The 26252-nt window shown below is 40.7% G+C and overlaps 1 protein-coding gene across 18 annotated transcripts in view; it reads left to right on the top strand.

The window, feature by feature from the left end:
- The window catches only part of NFASC (neurofascin), a 275345-nt gene that overhangs the window by 158529 nt on the left and 90564 nt on the right, over positions 1-26252 (top strand). For all 18 annotated transcript variants that reach the window (XM_061632201.1, XM_061632200.1, XM_061632198.1 and 15 more), the window contains 6 exons: positions 14937-15048; positions 15815-15999; positions 19607-19738; positions 21385-21528; positions 23274-23385; positions 24290-24456. In XM_061632201.1, the coding sequence (XP_061488185.1) occupies positions 14937-15048; positions 15815-15999; positions 19607-19738; positions 21385-21528; positions 23274-23385; positions 24290-24456 (852 nt within the window). The remainder of the gene's footprint in view (positions 1-14936; positions 15049-15814; positions 16000-19606; positions 19739-21384; positions 21529-23273; positions 23386-24289; positions 24457-26252) is intronic.

The following is a 26252-nucleotide window of genomic DNA, read 5'->3' as shown; positions in this document are numbered from 1 at the left end:
CTGCCTGGGCTTTGGCCACAACAGTGTCAAATTCCATTATGGGAAGGCAGCAGCAGCATAGGCACTCTACAGGCAGTCAGTGCCTTGCTCTGAGGAATGACTTCTCGGAGCAAGACATGGACAGTCTCTTTGTCAGCAATAAGCATGTGGACTGTATACAGCAACAATAGGAGGAGGAGAGGAGGAGGGCAGCGAGGGATAGCAACATAGTCTGCTGTCTTGTGCAACTTGTGCAAACCTTGTAGCCTCTTAGCAGACCAGTAAAAAAAAAAAAAAGCTTGCCACATATCAGCTCATGACAATAGCTCTCAATTGCTGATGGACGTATTCCAAGATCTTTAAAAGCAAACTGATCACTAGCATTCCACTAAGCACAGTTTGGTATCTGCTGTCCTCAAAATGTGCATCCAGACCTGCTGGTCTTATAAATAAGGCTGCCCTATGGTTGTAATGGGTTGTTTCTAATGGACTGAAATTGCTTTTCACAAATTTAGCATGTGTGCGTATCTCTTTGCAACTTTCTTTTTAATGAAATTTAGTTCATTCTAATAATGTTTACAAGAGTTATTAAAATCCCAATGTGTTTTCCCCTTTTGTAATTTCTTTCTTCGTTAAAGCTGCCACTTGACTGAATCTAATCCATCCTAAACACCTGGGACAATATATTCTTTTTCTGCTTTTGAGGACATGTAATGACAAAATAATTGCTCTTCCCAAAAGTAGAGCCGGATGTTGGATGTTAACAAAGTTACTAGTAATTTCCTGATATTTAAAAAGTCCAGTTCAAAAATCTATCTGTGTTTTGGAAGACGTCTGTTGGTATTTTGATTTTGTTTAGTAATTTTTTAAAGTTCATAATTGTACATTTCTTAGAAACAGACAGTCTTTAATTGCTTTCTCCTGTTGCTGTGTTCTTCATTTCCAAATTGTGTTGGGTTTTTTTGGATGCTACACATATGGCATTGCCTCTTTTCATTTTGCTTTTAAAAAATTTGTGTTGTGTGTGTTATTTTCCTTTTGTACCTCTCCTCTCCATTACATCTTTTGTTACTCAGTGCATGCTTTGTTGCCTTTGGTACGCTCATGTTCTTTTGTTTATTACAGAGCATCCCTATAATGAAATGTCCTTTCGAAATCACACTGACGTATATAGTGGTGAGTCAATACTGACTTCCGGAGAACTTCACGTTCTAACTCCTCTGTACCTAACTTGACTTACTGTTGTGTTAACATCATTTGTTGGATGGTCAGTGAAAATAGCAAAACAATTTCATAGACATATTACTCTTTCCCTATATATATATATATATCCATCTTGAGGACTTTTTTGGACTTCACAAATTACAGTGTGTAGAACCAGCAATGTGTCTCCATTTAATGGTAGTTGTTGCTGATGGTATTGGTTGAATGAATGACTTCCAATCAATCCATAATTGTGAAGGTGCACTTTATTCATGAAGTGTTGAATGGATTTGTTATTTTTGTACTGTATGTTTAAAACATCACCCTATCCAGTCTAAACTTTTAAACATGTTACTTCATATAACCAGAACCTGTTAACCTGAACCTTGTTGTTTAGATAGCATGGATCAATAGCTATGAAAGCTAAGCTCCCCAACAAGATTTCACTGAATCCTCATAGATGATGAGATTTATAAAGAAAAAAATAATGCATATTTTCCTCCCTCCATTTAAAAGAAACATTTGTAACAGGTATGATTGATTATTGACAATGATAAAAACTGTTTGATTTTTTCCCTTCATGATACATATTCTATGTAATGGTATGGCATATTTTTGGAATGCTTCAAAACACTCTCTGATTCTTCCTGTTTGTCTAAGTGAAAATGCTTCCTCATAAGAATGCAACACTCAGAGAAGCCTGAATTGTAAATAGTGCTTTAGATATACAATTATTTAGCTCCCCTGGAGCCCAATCATTCTTCTATCATAGGCTGGAAGTGGTGTGCACATGGTGTGATAAGGTACAATTGCAGAGGATTGATTTCAGTAGAAGGAGGAGAGAGAGTTTTCAGAAAATAGAAACAAAGTACTTTTAAAAGACTATTTGGAGATATGAGCAGAGCAAATCCTGCTGATCTCTGTAACACAAATATAATAACTGGTGTGCACTGTTCATTGTAGGTCTTTGTGCAACCAATCAGAAATGGATGTGCATTAGTTTATTGTGAAATAAATTGTGCACCCAGGCATAATCTCAGTTAGTTACAAAATAATAGCAAAATGTTGAGGACTTAATTTTTATTTTTATTTAAAAAAAATCATTTTAGAGTTGTGTATCTTTCTTTTTTGGGAGTAAGAGATACCAGTATGGCAATCTCTACCCCTCCAACATTGATCCATCATTTTGTTAACTTTTTTATTTTGTATAAATTCATTTTATTTCTTTTCTACTTGTTTGAAGACTGTGCATTGTATGGGCTACCAGCTGGAAACCTATGGGCATCCATGTGCCCGCAGAAGCCTACCCTAGTATCCACAGGGTTTTTTTACCATCATCCTTTCCCTTGCTGAAACTTAGGCTTGAAAGAAGTATTCTGTTGTAGCCAATAGAATCTGTTGTGGTATGTGTTTAGTTGCAGCATATGTGTTTACATGCAGCACGTGTGTAGAGCCCACAGCCATTTCTTTGGTTTATAACAGGCCCAAAAGAGCTCAGTGATCCCTTGCGTACTCACTCCTTGTATTGGAGTAGAATAATCAAGCCAGTTCTTTCTTTATTTTATTTTTTAAAACTGTGGTGGAAAAAATTCAGCACAGCTGTCTCTGCCACAACAGAGCTATGTCCCCTTCTGCAGCCACTACACTCTGGATATTGCACTGATGACAATTCAGAACTGGAATATAAAATGGATAGTATTGGAATATTGTGGAAAAGTCAAGAGGTAGTTGAGGCATGATTTGATTTGATTTGACAAAATGTGTGGAAAGGTCTTCAGGCCTCTGTAGAGTCCAATGGTGGGCAAGTACTTTCTCTGAATGAAGTTTAAATAGCTCTACCTTGGTAACATACCTCGAGGAGTGCTTCTTCCCATATCAATATGCCCTTGATTCAAGATCTTCTGCTGGGGCCCGTCTGCAGCTGGCCCCTTTATCATAGATGTGCTCATCTACAACAAAGGAGAGGGTCTTTTCAGCAGTGGCATCATGGTTGTAGAATGTCATCCCTAAAGATATCTTCATCCCTGCATTTCAATATTTTCAGCACCAGGCATGCACATTTCTATTTACTTAGACATTTTAAATTTGTTGTCAGTGTTATTTGGTTCATTTGTTTTATCTGTTCTTTTATTACCGTTACTTGCATTAAGACACAATTTTTAGTACCCTGCCCAAAGTTTTAAATAAATAAATCATGGAGGATAAGGCTATCAATGGCTACTAGTCATGATAGATATATTCTGCCTCCACTGTTGGGAGGCGGTATGTCTCTGAATACCAGTTTCTGGGAATTACAACTGGGAAGAGGACTATCGCACTCAATATCTTCTTGCTGGCTTCCCATAGGCATCTGGTAGCCAATGTGTAAACAGGATGCTGGAGTAGATGGGCTTTTGGTCTGATCCAGCAGGACACTTCTAATGCTCATAAACATATAAATATTTGTGATGAGCCAGTGCAATACAGAGGATTAGGACTATTTCTCCTAACCTACCTCCGTTCCTCACTTACTGTTAGAGATGCTCCTTCAGTGGTGGTAGCAATGGGTTTGTAGCTGGCAGGAGTCTTGTCATACAGATGTTCTCCTCCTTTTGACACAACCTAATCTGCCTGTGCTTCTACATGTCCAATTGAAGCAAGACACTATTCCCTCTCTCTTATACAGCAGAAATGGCTAACCTGCGGCTCTCCACATGTTGTTGGACTCTAACCCCCATCAGACCCAGCCAACATGGCCAGTAGTCAGGGATGATTGGGAGATATGGCCCAACAACATCTGGTGGATGGGAGGTTAGCCATTCCTGGTATACAGAGTGAGCCTTAAAAGATAAATGTCTGACTGCAACTTGTGAAACACAGCACAGTATTGCTGCTCTTTACAGTCTAAGCAGCAATGAAAAGGCTGGATCGCCTAAGTCAGTGAGAAAGTTTTCTATCTCCCTGCCCAAGCTGATCCATCTGAGTTGCTGGCTGCTGGTCTGGCAGAACATGAATCTTCCTGTCCCCATCCTTCTCTTTAAATTGGTTGCAGCATCAGCTTGCTTTATGCACAGAACAGGCCTCCCACTGTGTGCCAAGCCTACCACTTTCATTCCCTTGACATTGATCCACTTCTGTAGGTTTCTGGAACTACCCAACCCTCTCTGGGTATATTGGTGCATGCTTCTTTCATGGAGCAGCCTGCATTTTCCTATTTCCTTTGTTTGTTTTATTTCATTACATTTATATTCCATCTTTCTTCCATGATGGTAAGGTGGTAAGATGCCACTCAGAAGCTTTGTGTCCTGACCTGACCTTGAAAGAGGCCCACAAGGCACGATGGGACAAAGCAGCCCCATGGAAAAGTTGAACAGCTTAGCCCAATGAAGTCTTAAGACTGGAATGAAGCCTTTTACACTTCCAGGACCAGATCACCCCCTGCACTCAGCCCCTTCCTTGAGGATTAGAAGTCCTTAAAGAGGGAGGCCTTTGGCTTGGAGCCTAGCACTCATCCTCTGCTCAGACAATTTCCTTCAGTCTCTTTGCCTGCCTTGACAGAGAAATGTTGCCTTGACAGGGAAACCTTAATTTTATGTGTACCTAAAGAATGCTGTGGCCAACGGAAACATGTTGAACGTTTTACTGTTCTACAAGGACTATTATTATTTGAAAAAGATTTATTTTTCAATACCATTTTGAGATGTTGCATTTTTTTCTGCATCCTTTGGGTTTTGGCTCAATGCCCTTTTCCTTTTACACTGATGGGCCAACATGGGGGTGCAAGTCCCTAAACTGGAGGTGATCAGATTCTTGAGGAAAAGCCTGTTCCAAGGATCAAATTCTGGATGTCCTAGTTCAAGGCTGAAAGGCTTCTGATCTAACAGGCTCTAGCTTGGGCCTGGTCATGATGCCACTGATTTGAGTTGAGAGTTGGAGCCCATGTTGCTGCTCAGGGTTGAGGTCCTGCCAGATTAGCTAGGTGTCCATCATCACCATCACCACCATTTTAAAAAAGTGCTATTTTTCATAAGTGGTTTTTTTCCGTTTCCTTAATCTACTCCAGCTGCCTGAATTAAAGTTTAATAATAAATAGTTCATATTAAATTTAAATAATTATATTGTGAGAATAATATCATCAGATATTATTATAGAGCGCTTTGAGAGCCATTATTTTTGAAAATAAGTATACAAATATTGTAATTAAGTAAAAAAAACAGCCAAAAGTGAAAACATGTTTGTTTAAGGATGTTAACACTCCTTCCGTAGCTTCCAGTTGAGCTATCTGGATTCAGAACGTCCATATCAAGATCTAAAAGAGGGGACACTGCATGCTATGGTATCTGAATAAAGGATGTTTGTTATGTATTGTAAAATATTAATGATGATTTGAAATGAAGAATATATTATAATATGGAAGTTCTCAACAACACAAGTGCATTATCAAGTATGGAAAGGCTGCTTTTGTAGTAGCAAAAATTGCCTTAAGAAAAAAATTGTGAGCTGAAGCTTGGAGGCTTAAGCAAGTTTGATTGAAATCAAGTTTTTATGTTTAGAACTTGTTTTTTTAATCCTCACCCCTCCTTGCAAAGTGCCAGCAGCATAGTATGTTCTAAGTAAATAGCAGAGTCACAAGAATTTTTTTAATTAGAATTGGGGGTGCCCTTGAGATACTCATTTTTCAAGAGGGGACACAAGGATGCACCAGGATCCCATGAGACAACCTATGCAAGGGCTGACAGAAAATCTTCAAAGCATCACTGTTTCCCAGAAACTACAGTCCCAGACTGAGCTCTGACTTGCTGGACAAATGCTTAGGAGCAATATTAACTGGGCTCTCCCACAGTTGCAAGGAGGATGCTTCCTCACTGTTCTGGGAACTAAGTGTGTGTGTGTGTGCGCGTCTTTGAGTGTAAAAGTAAAGTAGGCCCATTTTAATGCAAAAAAATTCTCTGCCCCAGTATCAAACATTTGGGCATCACAACACTAGAAGTGTTAGTTTGAAATGAATTAATTTAATTTAATTAGGCGTTCAGGTCTTTGATACTGCTGATACTCTCTTACTTACTTTTCTGGCTCTCAGAATAATTTTGATGATAGGAGCATGTTAATAATAATACAGAAGCTTGAAATTTAGTACTGTATAATCTTTTCCCATTGCACGTTTGTAAATCTCATTACAAGGATTATGTCAAATGTGGAACTCTGTACCTCCTGCATGCTGTGGTAGCTGCAAAGCTGGCATATAGCTGAACTCCATTATTTCAGTGTTCCAGGGCCTAGTTCAGCAAGTAAGACAGATTGATAGGGGGCTTACCAAGAGAAAGCTTTGTGTGCCTGGAGCAAATAAGATTGGAGTAGGAATACTAGGATTATGCAGTAGTATGTACTATAGTAAACATGGTCCTGTATCACAGTAATATCCACTGGCAGGATTTCCTAACGGAACAGTTATTTATTTATTTATTTATTTATTAAATGTATTAGTCGCCCATCTGGCTGGCTGTTCAGCCACTCTGGGCGACGTACAAAATAAAAACATACAAATACATTAAAACATTAAAAATCTCAACAATAATAATAAAACCTAACCCACCCCAAAAGCCTGCCTGAAGAGCCAGGTCTTCGAGGCCCGGCGCAAGTTCATCATAGAGGGGGTATGGCGGAGATCATTTGGGAGGGAATTCCACAAAGTGGGGGCCACAATTGAAAAAGCCCTCTCCCTAGTTCTTACCAGTCTAGCTGTTTTAACCGGTGGGATAGAGAGAAGGCCTTTTGAGGCTGATCTTGTTGAGCGGCATCCCTGATGATGTTGGAGGCGCTCCTTCAGATAGACTGGGCCGAAACCGTATAGGGTTTTAAAGGTCAGAACTAACACCTTGAATTGGGCCCGGAAAACAAGCTGTAACCAGTGCAACTCCTTCAGCACTGGAGTGATGTGATCTCGCTGGCGGCTGCCTTAATTAGGTGAGCCGCCGCATTCTGTACCAGTTGCAGCTTCCAGACCATTTTGAAGGGTAACCCCACGTAGAGCACATTATGGTAGTCTAGGTGAGAGGAGACATGTACCACAGATGGGAGCAGATGGTTGGGAAGGTAGGGGCATAGCCTCCGTATCAGATGGAGTTGATACAGCACCGCCTGGCTCACAGCTGAGACCTGAGCCTCCATGGACAGCTGGGAGTCAAGAATGACCCCAGGCTGCAGACCTGGTCTTTCAGGGGCAGTTGTACCCTATTGAGCACCAGGTCAACATCTCCCAACCTTCCCTTGTCTCCCACAAACAGTACCTCGGTTTTGTCAGGGTTCAGCTTCTTCATAGAGCCAGATATGTTATGTTAATTTGTTCCTTGTTCTTCAGATCACCATGCAGCTAAACAACTGCTGAGTTGACCAGTATGTGTTGACCACCACAGTGGTCTCATGTTGCTCAGCTACACTGGGATAAAAACACACTTGATTCATTGTTGTTGTTATATGCCTTCAAGTTGATTCAGCTACCTCCAATAGCATCTGTTATAAACCACTCTGTTCAGATCTTGTAAGTTGAGGTCTGTGGCTTCTTTTATGGAATCAATCCATCCCTTGTGTGGTCTTCCTATTTTTCTACTCCCTTCTGTTTTTCCCAGCATTATTGTCTTTTCTAGTGAATCATCTTCTCATTATGTGTCCAAAGTATGATAACCTCAGTTTCATTATTTTAGCTTCTAGTGATCTGGTTTAACTAGTTCTAACACACAATTATTTGTCTTTTTCGCAGTCCATGATATGCACAAAGCTCTCCTCCACCAACACATTTCAAATGAGTTGGTTTTTCTCTTATCCACTTTTTTCACTGTCCAAGTTTCACATCCATACATAGAGATCAGGAATGCCATGGTCATAATAATCCTGACTTTAGTGTTCAGTGATACATCTTTGCATCTGAGGACCTTTTCTAGGTCTCTCATAGCTGCCCTCCCCAGTCTTAGCCTTTTTCTTATTTCTTGAGTATTGTCTCCATTTTAGTTAATGACTGTGCCAAGGTGTTGATCCTTGACAAGTTCATTGTCCTCATTAGGACCAGCTTTCGATAGCTTCAGTGGTGCAGTTGTTAGACGAATTAGATCTAAGCAGAAGGTGTTCGCTCTAATGGTACCCTTCCACACCATTGTAGAAGGTGTCTTCCACTCATAGAAGAGCTGTTTGATATCTCATGCTAGTACTGCACAAATGAAAGGCTCTTTCACTTGCACACCCTCTTGCACAAATAGAAAAGCATGCAGACTTCTCTAGAACCTATTACACTACTGGTGCAAACATTTGTGGAATAGCACTAGTGGCCATTTTTCCTTCTGCCCACAGTTCTTTGACTTCAACCCAGTGTTGGTGGTTGTGATATATTCTGTGTACTTCATGTTCCGGTAGAACCGAATAGTATTACCTTTTGTCAGTTTGTGTAGCACCTTTAAATGAGCTACTACTCATTTTCTTTCTCTTCTAAAAATGTTGAATTATGTTACCCCTTGCCAGTTTTTTACCCAATTCCTTGTGAAAATGAGAACTGTCCAGTATACATTGAATAAGCTACATGCCTGTAAAAAGGGTAGAGAGGCTGTATTGCTCTCTTTACAAATACAGATAGGAATATATTCACATTTGTGCCGTAGAAAAATGCATCACACTACAGATCTTCTATTTTAAGACCTTCATCACAATGAGCTGGTAACACATCTTGTACAAGCTCCTTGGAAATAAGTAGAGGTTGCACAAGAACAAATTTAGTTCTTTTGTGAAATTCCCGTTAGTTCCCCAAAAAGCTTATGTCAGAAGCGTTCCTGGTGAATTGTGCCTTTTTGTTTTGTAAGCTGTCAGAGGATTGTGGGAGGACATATTGTTCTGGACATTTTCATTAAAGGTTGGGAGAAGCATATCAGCAATTACATAGGAACTTAAGGAGCTATCATATGCAGAATCAGACCATTTATCCATGTAGCTTAGTGCTGTCTGTGCTGACTAGCAGCAACTCTCCAGTTTTTAGACAGGGGGTCTTTCCTTAGCAATGCCAGGGATTGAACCTGGTGTCTTCTGTATGCAAAGTACGTCCTCAGCAAAGCAGTTTGAAATATATCTTCGAAATGCTATTAAGAGTTTACTTTATATTGATAAATCTATTAACCAATAATTAACTAACTACATGCTTGGATATGTATTGTCATCTCATACAGTGCTGCTGTGACTTGGAAGAAGGCTGGAAGTTAATGCTGTTGGTTTTCCTAATAAAGTCCTTAGTCGCATCCTGTCCTGCAGAGGGCCCTGCAGATGAACTTAATTTTGTGGAAGTTTATCCTTTACTCAACCTTCCTTTCCTCCACATGCATATGAGAAATCCTCAGCATCCATGCCTGTAAATTGGACACATAGAACTGCTGATTCAGGGTGGATGTTGCATCAGTATAGTGGAAATTTTTGGTCTAAACTGATTCATAGAGTACATGTCTCACATTGCAGCATGGGCATATCTTAGTCCAATAGCCCCAGTGTGTAATTTGCTTCCTGATTTAGCTTTGAATATCTCTTGCTTAATGCCAGACTTTTACCCCATTGTTAACGTGGCTTCATCAAACTAAAATATAATCTGCAATATGGAAGCTTATGGAAAACTACTGTACTTTTTCTTCAGCTAGCTTCTATGTCTTAATATTTCCATAGTCCTTATACTTGCCTCTTTAGTCATCTTGCCTTAAATATTTGCTCCTCTACATTGCAGGGGGTGGGGTGGGGTGGGGTGGGATGTCACTATCTATGGAAATCTCCTAAAAATGAGTAACACTGAGTAACATGGAATAATTGCATTATTATGTTGTTGTTGGCCTGTGACACCATTCATTCATGCTGATTGAAAGGTCATTGAGCTATTAATTTTCATTTCAATGCCCACATATTCTGTGTGGCACCACTGCCCTCCTGGGTACACTGCACAGCCCTGTCTGTGTATTGTGTTTTTACATTCTGTGTAAGATACCTTCTTGCTTTAAAATCTCATTTTAATCTCATTTGTATTGACTCAGATAATAATATGGTGTTTTAATTTCCATTAGATTAATTGTGAGCTAGCTTTCCACTTCCATCTCATCTGTAGAAGTTGTTTGTATATCATACATCCATTGAAGACAAGATTCTCAAAGCAGATTACAGGTGTTCTAAGCAGATGAAGAATCAAGGAGTAGATTACAAATGATGGCTGTTGTACTTCAGCATGACTTGAGAAAGCCTGCTGAATTTCTGATCAACTCACCTGCCTGCCTTCCTCTGGTCTTTCATAGTTGTACACTCATAATGTAGAGATAAGCCTGAAAAACGCACATGAGAGATTGAAGAGTTATTAAGATGTTGGTGCTGGCATGGTAAAAAAAAAAATCTTATGTGGCTTATGTAATTGGCAGTGGACAGTTGTTCATTACATTCATGTAATAGCTATGTATATTCTGTTTGTTATGTGCAAGTAAAACTACAAGGCCACCATCTAAACAACTAATTAAAACATGCCCAAAGCAATATTTGACTTTGGGCAGTAGATCCACTTGCTGTATCTCAAAAACTACTTTTACAAATCCCCTTGGCTTCAAAAAGTGGTTTTATTAAATGGAACAAGGACTCTCATTCAAGAAATGCAAGTCAAAAGGTCACTTGGGCATATGGAAGCAATTTCACATCCCTTTGGATCTTAGTCTAAATTAGTGCAGCACCAGTTAATGATATGTCCAGTGTAGCCCTTGCTCTTAATACATTTCTGATGTTGGGGACTGAAGGATTTAGCTAGCATCAGAATTATTGAGCCAAGTTTGTATTTTGAGTCTTCCCTGTCAAACCAGTAATCTTATCGCTTGTTTACTGTGATATTTCACATTTTCATAACCTTTAATGGGTACCATAAAACCCTTGCTATCCCTTTGGCCTAGTTTATATTTTCATTAAGAATTGTACTGTGAAGGCAATAATAGAGATAGTAGCTCCAATCCATAGTTTTGTATGCCTGTCAATATATGCATGGAACCCTTGGTTGTAAAACAAAGCCTGTTATACATAATATACAGTATCTCAATTCACTAGAGTAGAATGGCACAGGGTTAATTGAGGCTCTGGGACATCATTTCTATTTGCATGCAATGCATTTGACCTTGAGGTCTTTACATGCTTAGTTGAGCTGGGTCCCAAATGCACCCCCAATTTGGTTAACTGAAGCTGGTATGGTTGTATATTGTGTAAGGCTGCAATCCTGTCCCAACTTACCTGGGAGTAAGCCCCATCAAAATAGATAGGATTTGCCTCTGAGTAGACATAATTAGTAAAATGGAAAGGGGCTGCCTTCAAGTCGATTCCGACTTATGGCGACCCTATGAGTAGGATTTTCATGGTGAGCTGTATTCAGAAGTGGTTTACCATTGCCTTCCTCTGAGGCTGAGAGGCAGTGACTGGCCCAAGGTCACCCAGAGAGCTTCATGGCTGTGTGGGGATTAGAACCCTGGTCTCCCAGGTCGTAGTCCAACACTCTAACTACTATGCCACACTGGCTCTCGACATGATTAGTAGTACAACCTTAATCTAGATATTGAAATATTTCATTACTATACTAATTTAATGCCTGCCCAATTGAAACTTGTATGTGCTACCTGTTAGTACATAACAAAATTATGTTTAGAAGAGAAGATTTCTGTATTTGGCATGGGAGTCATTTGCCATCACAATTACCCGGACTAGTCTATTATAAAATAAACTATTATGTATACTATAGCCAGCATGGATTTTTTATATTCTGCCATGTTAAATTGAAAACACCGCCATGCCATTCTGCTGCTTCCCATAAGCTCATTTCAAAACAAAATCTTACAGAATTTATACTCCTGAACTTAGAAACACTTGCTTAACAACCCTCTACATTTTCATGGTGATACACAAAACAGAGAGAATCCGAGGCTCAAAGTGTTAAACCAGAGTAAAATCCAGACCCCTGTTGTTGTTGTTGTTGTTTATTATGTTTGTATACTGCCCCATAGCTGAAGCTCTCTGGGCAGTTTACAACAATTAAAAACATTAAAAACAAATATACAAATTTAAACTTCGTTAGACTTTTTTCTGTCAGTGGTCTCATAATTTGTTGAAATTAATTAAAAATCAGCCATGTTCACAGAATACCTGTAATCGTATTACTGACCTTGCCCCACACTCTGACCTTCATCTTGTGCAGTTTAAAAGTTTTAAAAATGCATGGCTGATTTTTATTTAATTTAAGAAAATTAACATTTTATCATATCATGAGTTTATTATAAACTCAGGCATGCTGAGTAAGAACCAACTGTCAGTGTTCTAAAAGCCAGACTCACAGCTGTTTGACTTGGCTAATCAAGGGTCACACCCACACCACTTTTATTCACTTTAAACAGTTACGGCTTCCCCCAAAGAAGCCTTGGAAGTGTACTTTGTGAAGGGTGCTGAGAGTTATTGGGAGACTTCTATTCCTCTGACAGAGCTCCAGTGGCCAGAGGGGTTTAACAGTCTGCCCCTCTTCCCAGAGAATTCTGGTGATTGTAGCTCTGAGAGGAACAGGGCATCTCCTAACAACTCTCAGCACCCTTCACAAGCTACACTTCCCAGGATTGTTTGAAGGAAGCCATGACTGTTTAAAGTGGAAAAAATGTCTCGCAGTGTGGCCCCCTGATTAGCTGATTTAACAGTCAGCCCCTTTTCTGGTTATTGTAGCTCTGTGAAGGGAATAGGGCGTCTCCTAACAACTCTCAGCATCCTTCACAAATTACACTTCCCAGGATTCTTTAGGGGAAGCTGTGACTGTTTAACGTTGAAAAAATGTCTGGTGTGGATGTGGCTAGGGACAGCTTTGGTTTAAATTTGAGTGGGAGACTGCATGTGTTAGCTGCAGAATAAAAAGGTGGGGGAAACACTGAAAAAGAATGATACTGTTAACAGTGTTTTCCTTTTGGAAAGGAAAGGGGCTTTCCCTCTGCCCAGTACCCAGCCATCCAATCTCCTCCCCTTCCTCCCCACCCCCTCTACCTTCTACCTTCCTCCCAAACCCTCCCCTTCATCCCCTGCCCCTTCTCCCCCTCCCCTTCCCCCCTTCTCCTCCCTGCTCTTACCCCAGCTCATTCACCTATCCTAAGCATGATTGTGCAGAAGTAAATCCCATTGAACTCAACAAGCATGTAAATGATCAAATCTCCCCTCTCCTCCTCCTCCCTCCTGCTCCTCCCCTCCCCCTTCCATGCATCTTGAGGAGGCAGTTTGTTTCTTTCCAGCAGCTAGATTAATTGCTTAAGTAGCAACATATTGTAATCAGTCTAATTTTACATCAAAGCTGCAGCTTTCAATTCAACTGTTAATGCACCCAAAATGGAAATAGAATATAACCTTCAGATTGAACCACAAAAGGCTGTCTTCACCATCATATGATATTGACCAATAAAAAGGCTTTGAAATTTAAAATAATAAATTTGACACAGATTTCCAGAATGAATGACTGAAATATAATTTTCTAGGTTAAATTCTGTGTAGAAACAGCAGTAACACAGGAAAGAAGCAACATAAGAACAACATCAACAAACATACAAAAAATGTAATTCTCCATTTTTGGAAATGCAGGCCTCATTGCAGGTGTTGTCACCACTCACCATATGCTCAGAGGCACATGTTACCAAATTGTTCCAAGCTACACAGGAAGTGGATTGGACTGTGAAAGACCAACTCAAATTGTGTTTGCATTTCTGCAAATTTGTAGGGCACAACAATATCGGTCTTCTGCTTCCCCTATAGCTGCCCAATTTTCCTGCTTTTTATGAAGTTTGATAGAAATATCTGTTGGCTATAAGTATGTTCTTTAACTGCAAGGGTTTTGTTTTGCCTATTAATGTATTAATATTGAAGTGGAGAAGCAGCACAAGCAATAATAGAGCATTAGATCCAAACCCTTTCTTCGTCAGATTTATTTTTCCTTCCCTGAAAAGGATAATTTCAACTAGCAAATTTGCCAGACTGAAAATAACTGTAAGAATGTTCTGCAGTTTTCCCCAATATAAATGGCACAGTCCCACTAAATTTGTCACTGTCGGGTCCCATTGACTGCAGTGAAAGAGGTGAGCACATGTTTAACTATTTCCATCAAAGGCAATAGAACCTAAAGCATTCAAATTTGCTTGTAGTGTGAAGATTTTCTACATGTTAGTCCCCACCCCAAAAAGTGAAGATTGTTTTCAAAAAAGTTTTCCTTTCTTTCTCTAATTTAGCTTTTAACAAAAATGTTTGAAAAAGTCAATAGATTTGGCAGAATTAGAGAGTAACCTTTTGTCTCCAGAAAGGAACATGTATTAATAACATTGCATGGGGATATATTTGAAGAAATAAGGAAATCTAGAATGTTAGAAGAATTGCTTTTCAAAGTCAAAACATGTAAATTGTTAAATGATAAATTCTAAGTTATCTGTGAATAAAATGATCCATCTTGAACATCACCATTCCTTCTTCCATTCCATGCTACTTCCTCCCTTTGTCGGATTTTTTTTCAATTTCAGCCTGTTATTTCAGCATCTGCCCTACGTTCTGTAAAGACTTCCACATCAAGTCTTGGGTGTTGGAAAGACTCTCTGATATTCTGTGGATATGTTTACATTCTGTTTCCTGCTGTTGGTTGTCTTTCATGTCCGGCAGCTTCATTCTTCATTGCTGGAAACCCTGTAGAGAAGAAGGATTTACAAGTGTGTATTTTCCCCCTTATGTCCTGATTTCAGCCCGAGGTATCACAGAAAGGCACCCCAGCTTCATGTACCCCCTTGGGACTTCAAGCAGTCAGATGGTGCTGAGAGGGGAGAATCTCTTGCTGGAATGCATTGCCTCGGGAGTGTACGTACCACTTGGGATTGGGGAACTATGATGTGTCAGATACTTCTCTATCCTCCTGGTTTACATCCAGTGCTTATGTTTCCTGCAGATTTACAATGGGGGTAAAACTAAAGCTTGTTATTGATTCCTCCTTATTGGAGAGTTAGTAAATAAAAGACGTGTCTCCCTTGAGTATGTGAAATAACATGACTCCAGTGGGAAGGTAAAAGCCTTTAATTTCAGGGGGATATAACATTACTCTTATTGACATCAGCCGTAATGTCTGTGGTTATAAGGAGCATTTCAAGAGCAATAGAGAGTTAATATCATATGGCTACTCAGTAGAACTCAGTTGCTACTGTTTATACTGCCAGTGTGATCTCCTGTAACTACAAAATAGTGATTACCAGCTATGGGAAGCTTGAATCAAGCAACTGCTTTGCAGGTTGTTTACATGACCCATAAGCCAGATTCCATATTGCCTGCTCTCAAGTGCAGTGGCCCTCAAGGCTCTCAGATGAAGGTCTTTCCCTGAATTGCTCCCTAAAATAGTATAACCACAGTAGCCAAAGATTTAACATGGAATTTTGTATCTGTATGCACTCAAGCATTAAGTTCTTGCTTCTCATCAATGAAGGTACCTAGCCTCCTTGGCAGGACTTGTCTTGGATTTTGAGAGAATGCTAACTGAGAAGCTGGACTATAGGGAATTCCTTTATAGTGCACATCTCATATTGGGAGAGGCTTCATGTTTAATGCACGAATCCCATTCTGCTCTTTCCTGTAGCCCAACACCAGACATCATGTGGCACAAGAGAGGAGGTGAACTCCCATCAGACAGGACCAAGCTGGAGAACTTTAACAAGGCTCTTCATATTGCCAATGTTTCTGAGGAAGATTCTGGGGAATACTTCTGCTTAGCTTCCAACAAAGTGGGCAGCAGCCGCCACACAATCTCGGTGAGAGTGAAGGGTACGTCCTATTTACTATACCATTCTTATTCGTCTACCAGTTAGCAAATCAAAACACAGATGGGAGGAATTTGGAGCACTGGGGGTATTCTGTCCTAGACCTTGGGATCAGGCTAACCTGGGAATTCTGTAGCAACTGAATATAAGCAATCTTTAGTTCTCATACACCCTTCTGTTTGAATCCTCTGCCATCTAAGTTTGTGAACTATATACAGTATTTTTATTGTACTTGGTGGAGGAGAACATGAACCAGTCATTGCTGGTTTAGTTTTATGGAAATGTTCAGGGAGTATTTTCTTTAACTGCCTGAAGCCTGAAAGTAGCTGACTGCTGTGTGTTGTGGACCTTGGATGTGTGCATGATCAATTAATGGTTCAGAATCCATTTCATGCCCAATGGTGAGAACACTTTTATTTATATATGCAAATAATTACATTCACATGCCAGATTTTTTTTTTAATATGTACTTTCCTGTTCAACAGCTTTGGGGGATTCAAAAAGCAGTTGAGATAGGGGAATTGGTAGAAAGAACAGCTATTTATTTATTTACCATATTTATATGCTATCCCCAAACAGCATTCTCTAATTAATACAAATGACAGAACATGGGTTGAAACTGTACCACATTGTACAGTTTAAAGAAATCTGCATGCAGAAAACTAAATGTCATGGAGAAGGGCTCTAGATTACTCGTATTCTTCAGATGCTTGTTTTCTGTATAGAGAGATTTTTACTTAATGGACGACCATTCAAACTTAAAGCATTTGCTCCTTAATTGGTAAGAGGAATACCTACCCCATACTGCTTTCCATCAATATTAGAAAGAAAGACTGTCTTCAACAAAGACGTAATAGAGAATTTTCTTCTGTGAATATAAACAGTCTTCTTTTGCTCTGTTGCTACCAAAAGTGTGAATCCTCCCTGTATTATCTAAGAAAACCCTTAGCTGTCTCTTATATTGGAGGTGTAATATCAATACAAGGCACTAAATAATAATTGCTCAGATTGCTTCCATCAGTAACATCAAGTTTGTCCTAGTTTTGCTAGATGCCTTGTTTGCTTTAGGACCCAGTTCAAAGTGTTGGCTATTTCCTATGAAGCCGCAAACTGCAAAGACCAGCTGTAGGTTTGAGGAGACCACTGGCAAAGTGCCCTTTGTTAAACCTATGTCAAAAGTCCCCCAGCCATGGCCTTGCCTGGTGGTGGCAGTGTTATGTGGCCATTTAAATTTCCCACAATGCTCCAAGTGCCTGAAATATTGCTCTGGGACTTTTTGGAGAATTAATTCACTGCTTACTGTTGCCTTTTGAAGGAACTTTTATTGACACTTCCAGGACAAGATTGCTAGCATTCGTCGGGACTTAGACTCCAATATTATAGCAGCTGGATTCAATGAAGCATCCAGAACACGGTCTTGTCCTTATTTATTGGATGAGTTTCAGTCTGTGCAGCTTGAGGATGTTGACAAGATCCTTGGACTGGTGCGGGCGACCACGTCGGTGCTGGATCCTTGCCCCTCTTGGCTGGTGAAAGCTGGTAGGACCGGGACCGCCGACTGGGCCAAGGAGGTAATCAATGCCTCTTTGCGAGAGGGAGTGGTCCCTGACTACCTAAAAGCAGCAGTAGTGAGACCACTCCTGAAGAAACCCTCCTTGGACCCAGATAACTTGAACAACTATAGACCTGTGGCGAATGTTCCATTCCTGGGCAAGGTTCTGGAGCGGGTGGTGGCCGGCCAGCTCCAGGGGCTCTTGGATGACACTGATTATCTCGATCCGTTTCAATCTGGTTTTAGGCCTGGGTTTGGTACCGAAACAGCCTTGGTCGCCCTGTATGATGACCTTTGTCGGGAGAGGGACAGGGGGAGTGTGATCCTGTTGATTCTCCTTGATCTCTCAGCTGCTTTTGATACCATCAACCATGGTATCCTTCTGGGAAGACTCACGGAGTTGGGAGTTGGGGGTACTGCTTGGCAGTGGCTCCGCTCCTACTTGGTGGGTCGCCACCAGAAGGTAGTGCTTGGGGAACATTGCTCGATACCCTGGACTCTCCATTGTGGAGTCCCGCAGGGATCGGTTCTGTCCCCCATGCTTTTCAACATCTACATGAAGCCGCTGGGCGCAATCATCAGGAGTTTTGGAGTGCGTTGTCACCAGTACGCTGATGACACGCAACTCTATTTCTCCTTTTCATCTTCTTCAGGTGAGGCTGTTAACGTACTAAACCGTTGCCTGGCCGCGATAATGGATTGGATGGGAGCTAACAGACTGAAGCTTAATCCAGACAAGACCGAGACGCTGTTAGTGAGTGCCTTCTCTGCCCAGATGGTGGATGTTCACCCTGTTCTGGACGGGGTTACACTCCCCTTGAAAGAACAGGTTCGTAGCTTGGGAGTTCTTATCGACTCTTCCTTGTCTCTTGAGGCTCAGGTAGCCTCAGTGGCAAGGAATGCTTTCTACCATCTCCGATTGGTAGCCCAGCTACGTCCCTATCTGGACAGTGACGACCTCGCCTCAGTCGTTCATGCTCTGGTAACTTCTAGATTGGACTACTGCAATGCGCTCTACGTTGGGCTGCCCTTGAAGACAGTTCGGAAACTACAGTTAGTCCAGAATGCAGCGGCCAGATTGTTGACGCGGACAAGAAGGTCTGCTCATATTACACCCGTTCTGGCTCGTCTGCACTGGCTTCCTATTTGTTTCCGGGCTAAATTCAAAGTGCTGGTTTTGACCTATAAAGCCTTACACGGCATGGGACCGCAATACCTGGTGGAGCGCCTCTCCCAATATGAAACTACCCGTACACTGCGCTCAACATCTAAGGCCCTCCTCCGAGTACCATCCCATCGAGAAGCTCGGAGGGTGGTGACTAGAAATAGGGCCTTTTCGGTTGTGGCTCCCGAACTATGGAATGGTCTCCCTGATGAGGTGCGCCTGGCGCCGACGCTGCTATCTTTTCGGCGCCAGGTGAAAACCTTTTTATATTCCCAGGCATTTTAATGCGTTTTATTATATGTATTGTTGTATTTTGCTGTTGTTTGATTATTTTTGTTTACCTTTGTTGGCTTGATTTTATTGTATTATTGTATTTATATATTCCTGACTGTTTTATTTTATGTACACCGCCCAGAGAGCCGGCGGTATATAAATTAAATTAAATAAATAAATAAATAAATTATGTGTCAATAAAACAAATAATTATGCTGGTCATGTTTAGTTGCTCTTGTGATTGTGCTTTTTTTTTAAAAAAAAAGAAAAACAATATAGAAGTATAATTATCTTTCACACCTATATACTAATGTACTAGAACAAATTCCTTGTTTCCTTTCAACAAGCCTTTTAAGTAGATACCTTATCCCAGTCTCCATCTGTATTGGAATTGTTCTTAAATATGTTTTTGTTTTTAAGATATTTTAGTGTTTTATCATTTGTTTAACATCCTGAGCTCCCTGTGGGAGGAATGGCAGGATATAAATTTAATAAATAGTAATAAATAATAGTTGTTTCCTAAGTAATCATGTGATGAAATGAGCATTCATTGGAGTAGCTTATACTGAAAAAATGCTGTAATGCCCTTTGGGGTGTATGTGTGTGTCTCTTGTTCTAAAGCTGCTCCTTACTGGTTGGATGAACCAGAGAATCTCATTTTGGCTCCTGGTGAGGATGGGAGACTAGTTTGCAGAGCGAATGGTAATCCCAAGCCTTCAATACAGTGGCTCGTGAATGGAGAACCTATAGAAGGTAAGCAAGCCTGTTGTGTATAGACAATAACAGCATGTAAGCCTTGCAGTGTATCTTGACTTCATGATTGTGGGGAGGGAAATTCCCTAATTTCAAGTAACTGCGATCTTTATGATCACATATTCACACTCACAGTCATAATTGTGTAAAGGGAAAAGACAGAATTTTGAAAGAATTTATTCCTAATACCAGCAAACTGCTGTATATTATGATACTGGGAATCTGCTTTGAGCACCACAAAAAAAGAAGCAGTTATTCTACCTTGAGATGTACAGCTGAGCAAAAAAACATTAACAGCCCAGAAGTAAGGGGTCAGAACCCCTATACATATTTTTTTGTTTTACTCCTCTCACCCCAGTATCTTCATTTAAGCAACAGTTGAACAAAGCCACCAAGAGCCACCCTGTGTTTTATAAACTGAACTTTAAAGCTTTGAATCCCTGGCAATTAACAATTAATTGGTTCTTGCAGAGAGCTATGTGTGGCTCTTTGAAGCCCCAACAATCAGCTGACTATTGGGGCTTCAGAGCACAGCTGTCTGCAAGCACTGACAATCAGATGAATTTGGGGGCTTGGAAAGAACCACACAAGGCACTATGCACAGAACTTTGCAGATGTTGCCCATTGATGGTGCCTGCAACCCCCTTTTTGACCCAGCTACCAGGTGCACACTGGACATCATATATGACATCAGGTGTAGGGCAGATGGCCACAGTTTGCCCAAAAAGGCCTGGCTCCATGGGACAGAGGTTCCTCACTGCTGAATTAAAGGAAAGCAATCATAATTTATTTTCTTCTCATGCAGCCTGCCCCCTATCAGGCGGTATGTCACCTGTAGGCATGCACATTTTGCAGCTTTAGCATTTTTTCTTATGCTCTCATTGTTTTCTTAAACATATAGGATTAATAGTATCCTACAGAAACAATATGGTGTGGAAGTAGAGATGGAATAATTGTATACAGATAACTTCTGTCAAGTGACTGGAAAATAAGATGTACTTTGCCTGTGGCTGGACCCAACCTGATTACAGCCACTACTTTAAAATGATAGTTGTGGTTCCCCACCCACATTATATTTATATGAGCATTCAGAAAAAGGATGCTGTTTTACCTAGGCTCTCTCCAGTCTGCTGAATACTTAAGACTTAATAGCTAGGCATGAAGGAGGAATTTTATTTTTTGTGTTTAAAGGCGAAACTACCTAATTCACACTTTCAGAAACAATACACAAAGTGAAACACAGCCATCTTTCCAAATTCATGCTTCTCCAAGTTTTGCAATGCAATTTTCCAGAGAAGTAATGTGTGCAAAAATGCATTTGCTAGGGTAAAGCGTGCATAAGATGCATATATTAATGAAAATAACATACAAAAAAGTGTTATATAGGGAAAACTGCTTTGCAAAATGTGTGTATTAGGCAAATTTTCAAACAAACATACAACATACTAGAAGAAATTCACACTAAAACGCTAATGAATTTTCATCAAGACTTTTTTTTAAAATTGCAAACTGATGTGGAACTGAACTTAAGATTAGAACAATGAGAAACTAAGAAGCCAAAACTGTCAGATTTACCCATCCCTATTAATGGCAGGGCTAAAAGCTGCCCCATCACTTATGTCTGTATCTGTCTGCCTGTCTCAAAGGTTCTGCTCCCAACCCAAGCCGCGAAGTAACTGGAGATACTGTTATGTTTCGAGACATCCAAAGTGGCAGCAGTGCAGTATACCAATGCAATGCTTCTAATGAACACGGGTACCTGTTAGCTAACGCCTTTGTCAGTGTACTGGGTAAGTACTGAAAAGTATATGTGAGCTCCTGACTTTAGTAGATTATACAGGCTTACTGGAGGAAGCTATTCATTGTTTTGTTTTGTTTTTAAATTAGCAATGCTTTGAAGTGAACATTAAATCATTATTTCTCTTTCCTATCAAATTAACATCAACACTCACTGATTTAACTCACAAAAGATGAAGGGGTGTACTTGTGTGCATATGCAGATATTGACAGGCAAAAGTAACATTTTTATTCCAATCCAAAACTAGTGCTGTGCCAAATATTTTTCTGCTTTTTCTTAACATACCCCATCAGTTAGTAAGAAAAGAAATTACATATGGAAATTATCAAAGAAAGAAAATGTTAATGCAATTCTCATGAGTAGGATGTGAAGTTTTTGTTGCACTTAACAAGTTTTTGCTGCACTTAACAAGTTTTTGTTGCACTTATTTTTGAGGTGGCAGAGGAGTTTTGTGAGCATCCTTTCTTTCTTTCTACCAATTATTTCTGTAGTAGCCTGCATTCTGCAGCCTTCCCAGGTGCCTACACTTACTGAAAAACATGATGTCCTTGGCTGGGCATTTATGTAAACATGGAAAGCCATCCTTACATGCTGGTGCTCCTACCCGCAGTTCATTGTTGTTGTTTTTAAGTGAAGTTTTTTAGTTTAAATAAATCAGCATTGGGGGGAGGGGATTATGGTAAAAGGAATGGCTTCCCTTAAAAACAAAGTCAGAGAGCTCACTGATCTCATGCTTGGTAGCTAGCCTTCTTGGCTTCCTACACTTAAAGCCCAGCAGAAGACATCATGAGGTAACTATTCCCATGGATCAAGAAGAGTGGCAGCCCAGGAGGCTGCAGGGCCCTGGAGAAACACACACACTACATTCGACCACTTCACAGTGATAAACTAAGCTGAAATCCAGACCCACTGAAATTCTAAAGCACTCTGCAAATGAGCCCCTTTTGCAGGGGAGGAAAACATTCAAGAAATTGGAGGACAGGTTTCAGTAGCTTTAGTAAAAAAACTAAAGGAGAACTGAGAGCCATTTCAAACATGTCCACATGGTACTGTCCTTGTGGCTTGAAAGAATACATGTTCTGCCTCCCTGTCAGAGGCAATATTATCTCAGTATACCAGTTGCTTGGAATCACAGTTGGGGAGAATGCTCTTGCTCTCATGTTCTGCTTGTGGGCTACCCATACGCAACTAGTTGGCCACTGTGAGAACCCAGTACTGGACTAGATGGGCCATTGGCCTGATCCAGCAGGACTGCTCTTAGGTTATATGCAGTAGAGGCTGGCAGGGCTGCACAGATTGGCTGCATTGCTCTACTGACTACCCAACACTTCATATTGCTGCTGGTTTCTGAAAGTGGAAGGGGCTAGGTAGCAGCAAGCTCAGCACAGTGCAGGATTGGCTGCGCTGCTGCGCCACACTGAGCTTCCCATTGTCTTACCCCTCCCACTTTCCTTCTTGGTAACCAACCCTATTACTACCCAGATCTGGGTTTTTAAAACAAGAAGGCTTGCCTAGATGTTTTTCATTGCTACTTCATTTCAGTTGACCCCATATTTGATTTAATGTTGCACATCCTGTCAAAAATGGATCCAGGACAAATTCCATAAATGAAAACCATGAGCAAAAGCAAAAATGCAAGCTAGAAATAAAAACATAAATTTATGATTTGTCAGTGTTCAGTAAACCAAAAGGGAACTTCTGACAGGCTTTACAGGCAATGTATTTATTTTTTTTAAGATGTTATTCCTCGGATCCTTGCCCCTCGTAACCAACTGATTAAAGTGATTCTAAACAACCGGACTCGTCTTGACTGCCCATTCTTTGGATCCCCTATCCCCACATTACGATGGTAAAGACTTTTATTATTAAGCCACAGGATCTCTTTGGGACAGATAATATTTTTGATATCATTTCAATTACTATTTATTGATAGAGGCCTTGAGAAGTGGACACAAATGAAGGTATCTTGGAATAGGACAACATCTGTTATTCGAGCCTTATGTGTCACCTAAGCTAGCCTTCATGTTTATCATGTGCCAGTATTTATATCACTAAAATGTAGATGGCAGAAGTTAATAGACTTAGTTTAGAAGAAGAAACTGCCACAAGTGTCAAAAAGGAGGCTTTATCTGGTCAAAAGTTTCCCATGCTTTGCAGCTTATGTTCAATTTTTGCAAGGTCTTAAGCAAGGTGAAAAGCTCTGGCTGATGATTCAACAATGCTGATTTCAGCTTCCCAAATGTGTTACATGGTTTTAAGGAACAGTATACCCAAAAGTTTAAAACACTTATGTCACTTCTAAGCAGGACAGATAACCAGGCAAACTAAGTCCAGGCATGTTGGTGTTATCCACTTTCTTGTATAATGGGCAGAGCAATCCTTATGTGGTAGTGAGGGATTTTCTGTGGCAAAGAAGCCACAAATTATCTGCCCCCACACCCCAACTTGGCATCTTTTGAAATTTTCCATCCAATTAACACTAAGGGAGGGAAAATAAATACACCATGTCTCTTTGGGGAGGAGGGGATTGTTAGTGGAGTGAGGGGGATTTGGATCTGGCAAATCTGCCCCCAGCATGCCCCATTTCTGGTGGACAGGGACATCTACAGTATTCCCCAACCACCCCCAACCACCTTCCCAGGGAGCATAGATTGTTCCCTTTGACTGCAGACCTATACACAGATACCTGGAAGTAAGTCTGTACCTTTATTCTGCTTCCCTTTCTTACAAGCATTATCTTGTGTTGTTGTGAGGTTTAAGAATGGCCAGGGGAGCACACTGATGGCTGGCAACTATATAGTGCATGAGAATGGGACTTTGGAAATTATCATGGCCCGGAAAGAAGACCAAGGCACTTATACCTGTGTGGCCACCAATCTTCTTGGCAAAGCACAGAACCAGGTTCGTTTGGAAATAAAAGGTAAGATGGCTTCTGTTTAAGGCGAGAGCAAGTATCCTTCGAATAATGGAGATCTTTGGGTACCCTGCTATGACAACAAGGACAGATCCACACCATACGTTTAAAGCACATGTATGGAAAAATTGACTTAATCAAGTTAAAAGATAGGTATCTAGATGGTGTAGTAAAATTGTATAATCATATTCTTAGTGAAATGCAAGGAGCCCGTCCTTATTTCTTTCAATATCTCCAATTTAGAAATATCATATATAAGTTGCAAAAGAAATATGGCGCCTTAAAAGATCCAATAGAGTTTGAACTTACAATGTCTACTCATAAGCCCACAGAACTTCTAAGTGAAATATATAAGATTCTCCATTGTACTGAAATAAGATTGAATGCGTACCAGATTAAATGGGAGAGAGATGTGGGTTATTAGATCTCTTCAGAAACATGAAAGTGGATTTGGAGGCATGTACCACATTTTATGATTGGTGTAAATCTTAAGGAAAATTTCTACAAAGTCATGTTTAGATGGTATCTGACCCCTAAATGACTTAGTCATATCTATAATTCCACATTGGATGTTTGCTAGAGATGCAAAGCTAATCATGCAGGATTACTCCATGTTATTTATTTATTTTATTTATTTATTTAATTTGTATCCCGCCCTTTCTCCCAGCAGCAGCCCAGGGCAGCAAACAAGGCACTAAAAACACTTTAAAACATCATAAAAACAGATCTTAAAATACATTAAGACAAAACAGCATTAAAAACATTTTAAAAACTTTTTTAAAAGGTTAAAAACATATTAAGCAAATCTGACACAGAGACAGACTGGGATAGCTCTCAACTTAAAAAGCTTGTTGAGAAAGAAAAGTCTTCAAAAGGTGCCGAAAAGATAGCAGAGATGGTGCCTGCCTACTATTCAAAGGGAGGGAGTTCCACAGGGTAGGTGCTGTCACACTAAAGGTCCGTTTCCTATATTGAGCAGAACGAACCTCCTGATAAGATGGTATCTGCAGGAAGCCCTCACCTGCAGAGCACAGTGATCGATTGGGTATATAAGGGATAAGATGGTCTTTCAGGTAACCTGGTCCTGAGCTGTATAGGGCTTTGTACACCAAAACTAGAACCTTAAACTTGGCCCAGTAGCAAATGGGCACCAGGTGCAATTCTTTCAGCAGTGGGGTGACATGTTGGCGATACCCTGCTCCAATGAGCAGTCTCACCACAGCATTTTGCACCAGCTGCAGCTTCCGGACCAACCTCAAGGGCAGCCCCACATAGAGCGCATTACAGTAATCTAGCCTGGAGGTTACCAGTGCATGGACAACAGTGGTCAGGCTATCCCTGTCCAGAAACGGCTGCAGGTGTCTCACCAGCCGAAACTGGTAAAAGGCACTCCTAGCCACGGAGGTCACCTGGGTCTCTAGCGACAAAGATGGATCCAGGAGCACCCCAGGCTACAGACCTGCTCTTTCAGAGGGAGTATGACTCTGTCCAAACCAGGCAACTGACCAATTATCAGAACTCAGGAACCACCAACCCACAGCGCCTCCGTCTTGCTAGGATTCAGACTCAGTTTATTGGCCCTCATCCAGCCCACCACCGAGTCCAGGCAGCGGTCCAGGGCTTGCACGGCCTCTCCCGTTTCAGATGTTATGGAGAAATAGAGCCGGGTATCATCAGCATACTGCTGACACCTCACCCCAAATCTCCTGATGACTGCTCCCAAGGGCTTCATATAGATGTTAAACAGCATGGGGGACAAGATGGTACCCTGCGGCACTCCACAGCACAACTGCCAGGGCCCC

This window comes from Rhineura floridana, chromosome 6 (assembly GCF_030035675.1).
Source record: "Rhineura floridana isolate rRhiFlo1 chromosome 6, rRhiFlo1.hap2, whole genome shotgun sequence".
NCBI classification, from domain to species: domain Eukaryota; kingdom Metazoa; phylum Chordata; class Lepidosauria; order Squamata; family Rhineuridae; genus Rhineura; species Rhineura floridana.
Note: the sequence above shows the minus strand (reverse complement) of the source record. Positions and strands in the feature narration are given on the sequence as shown.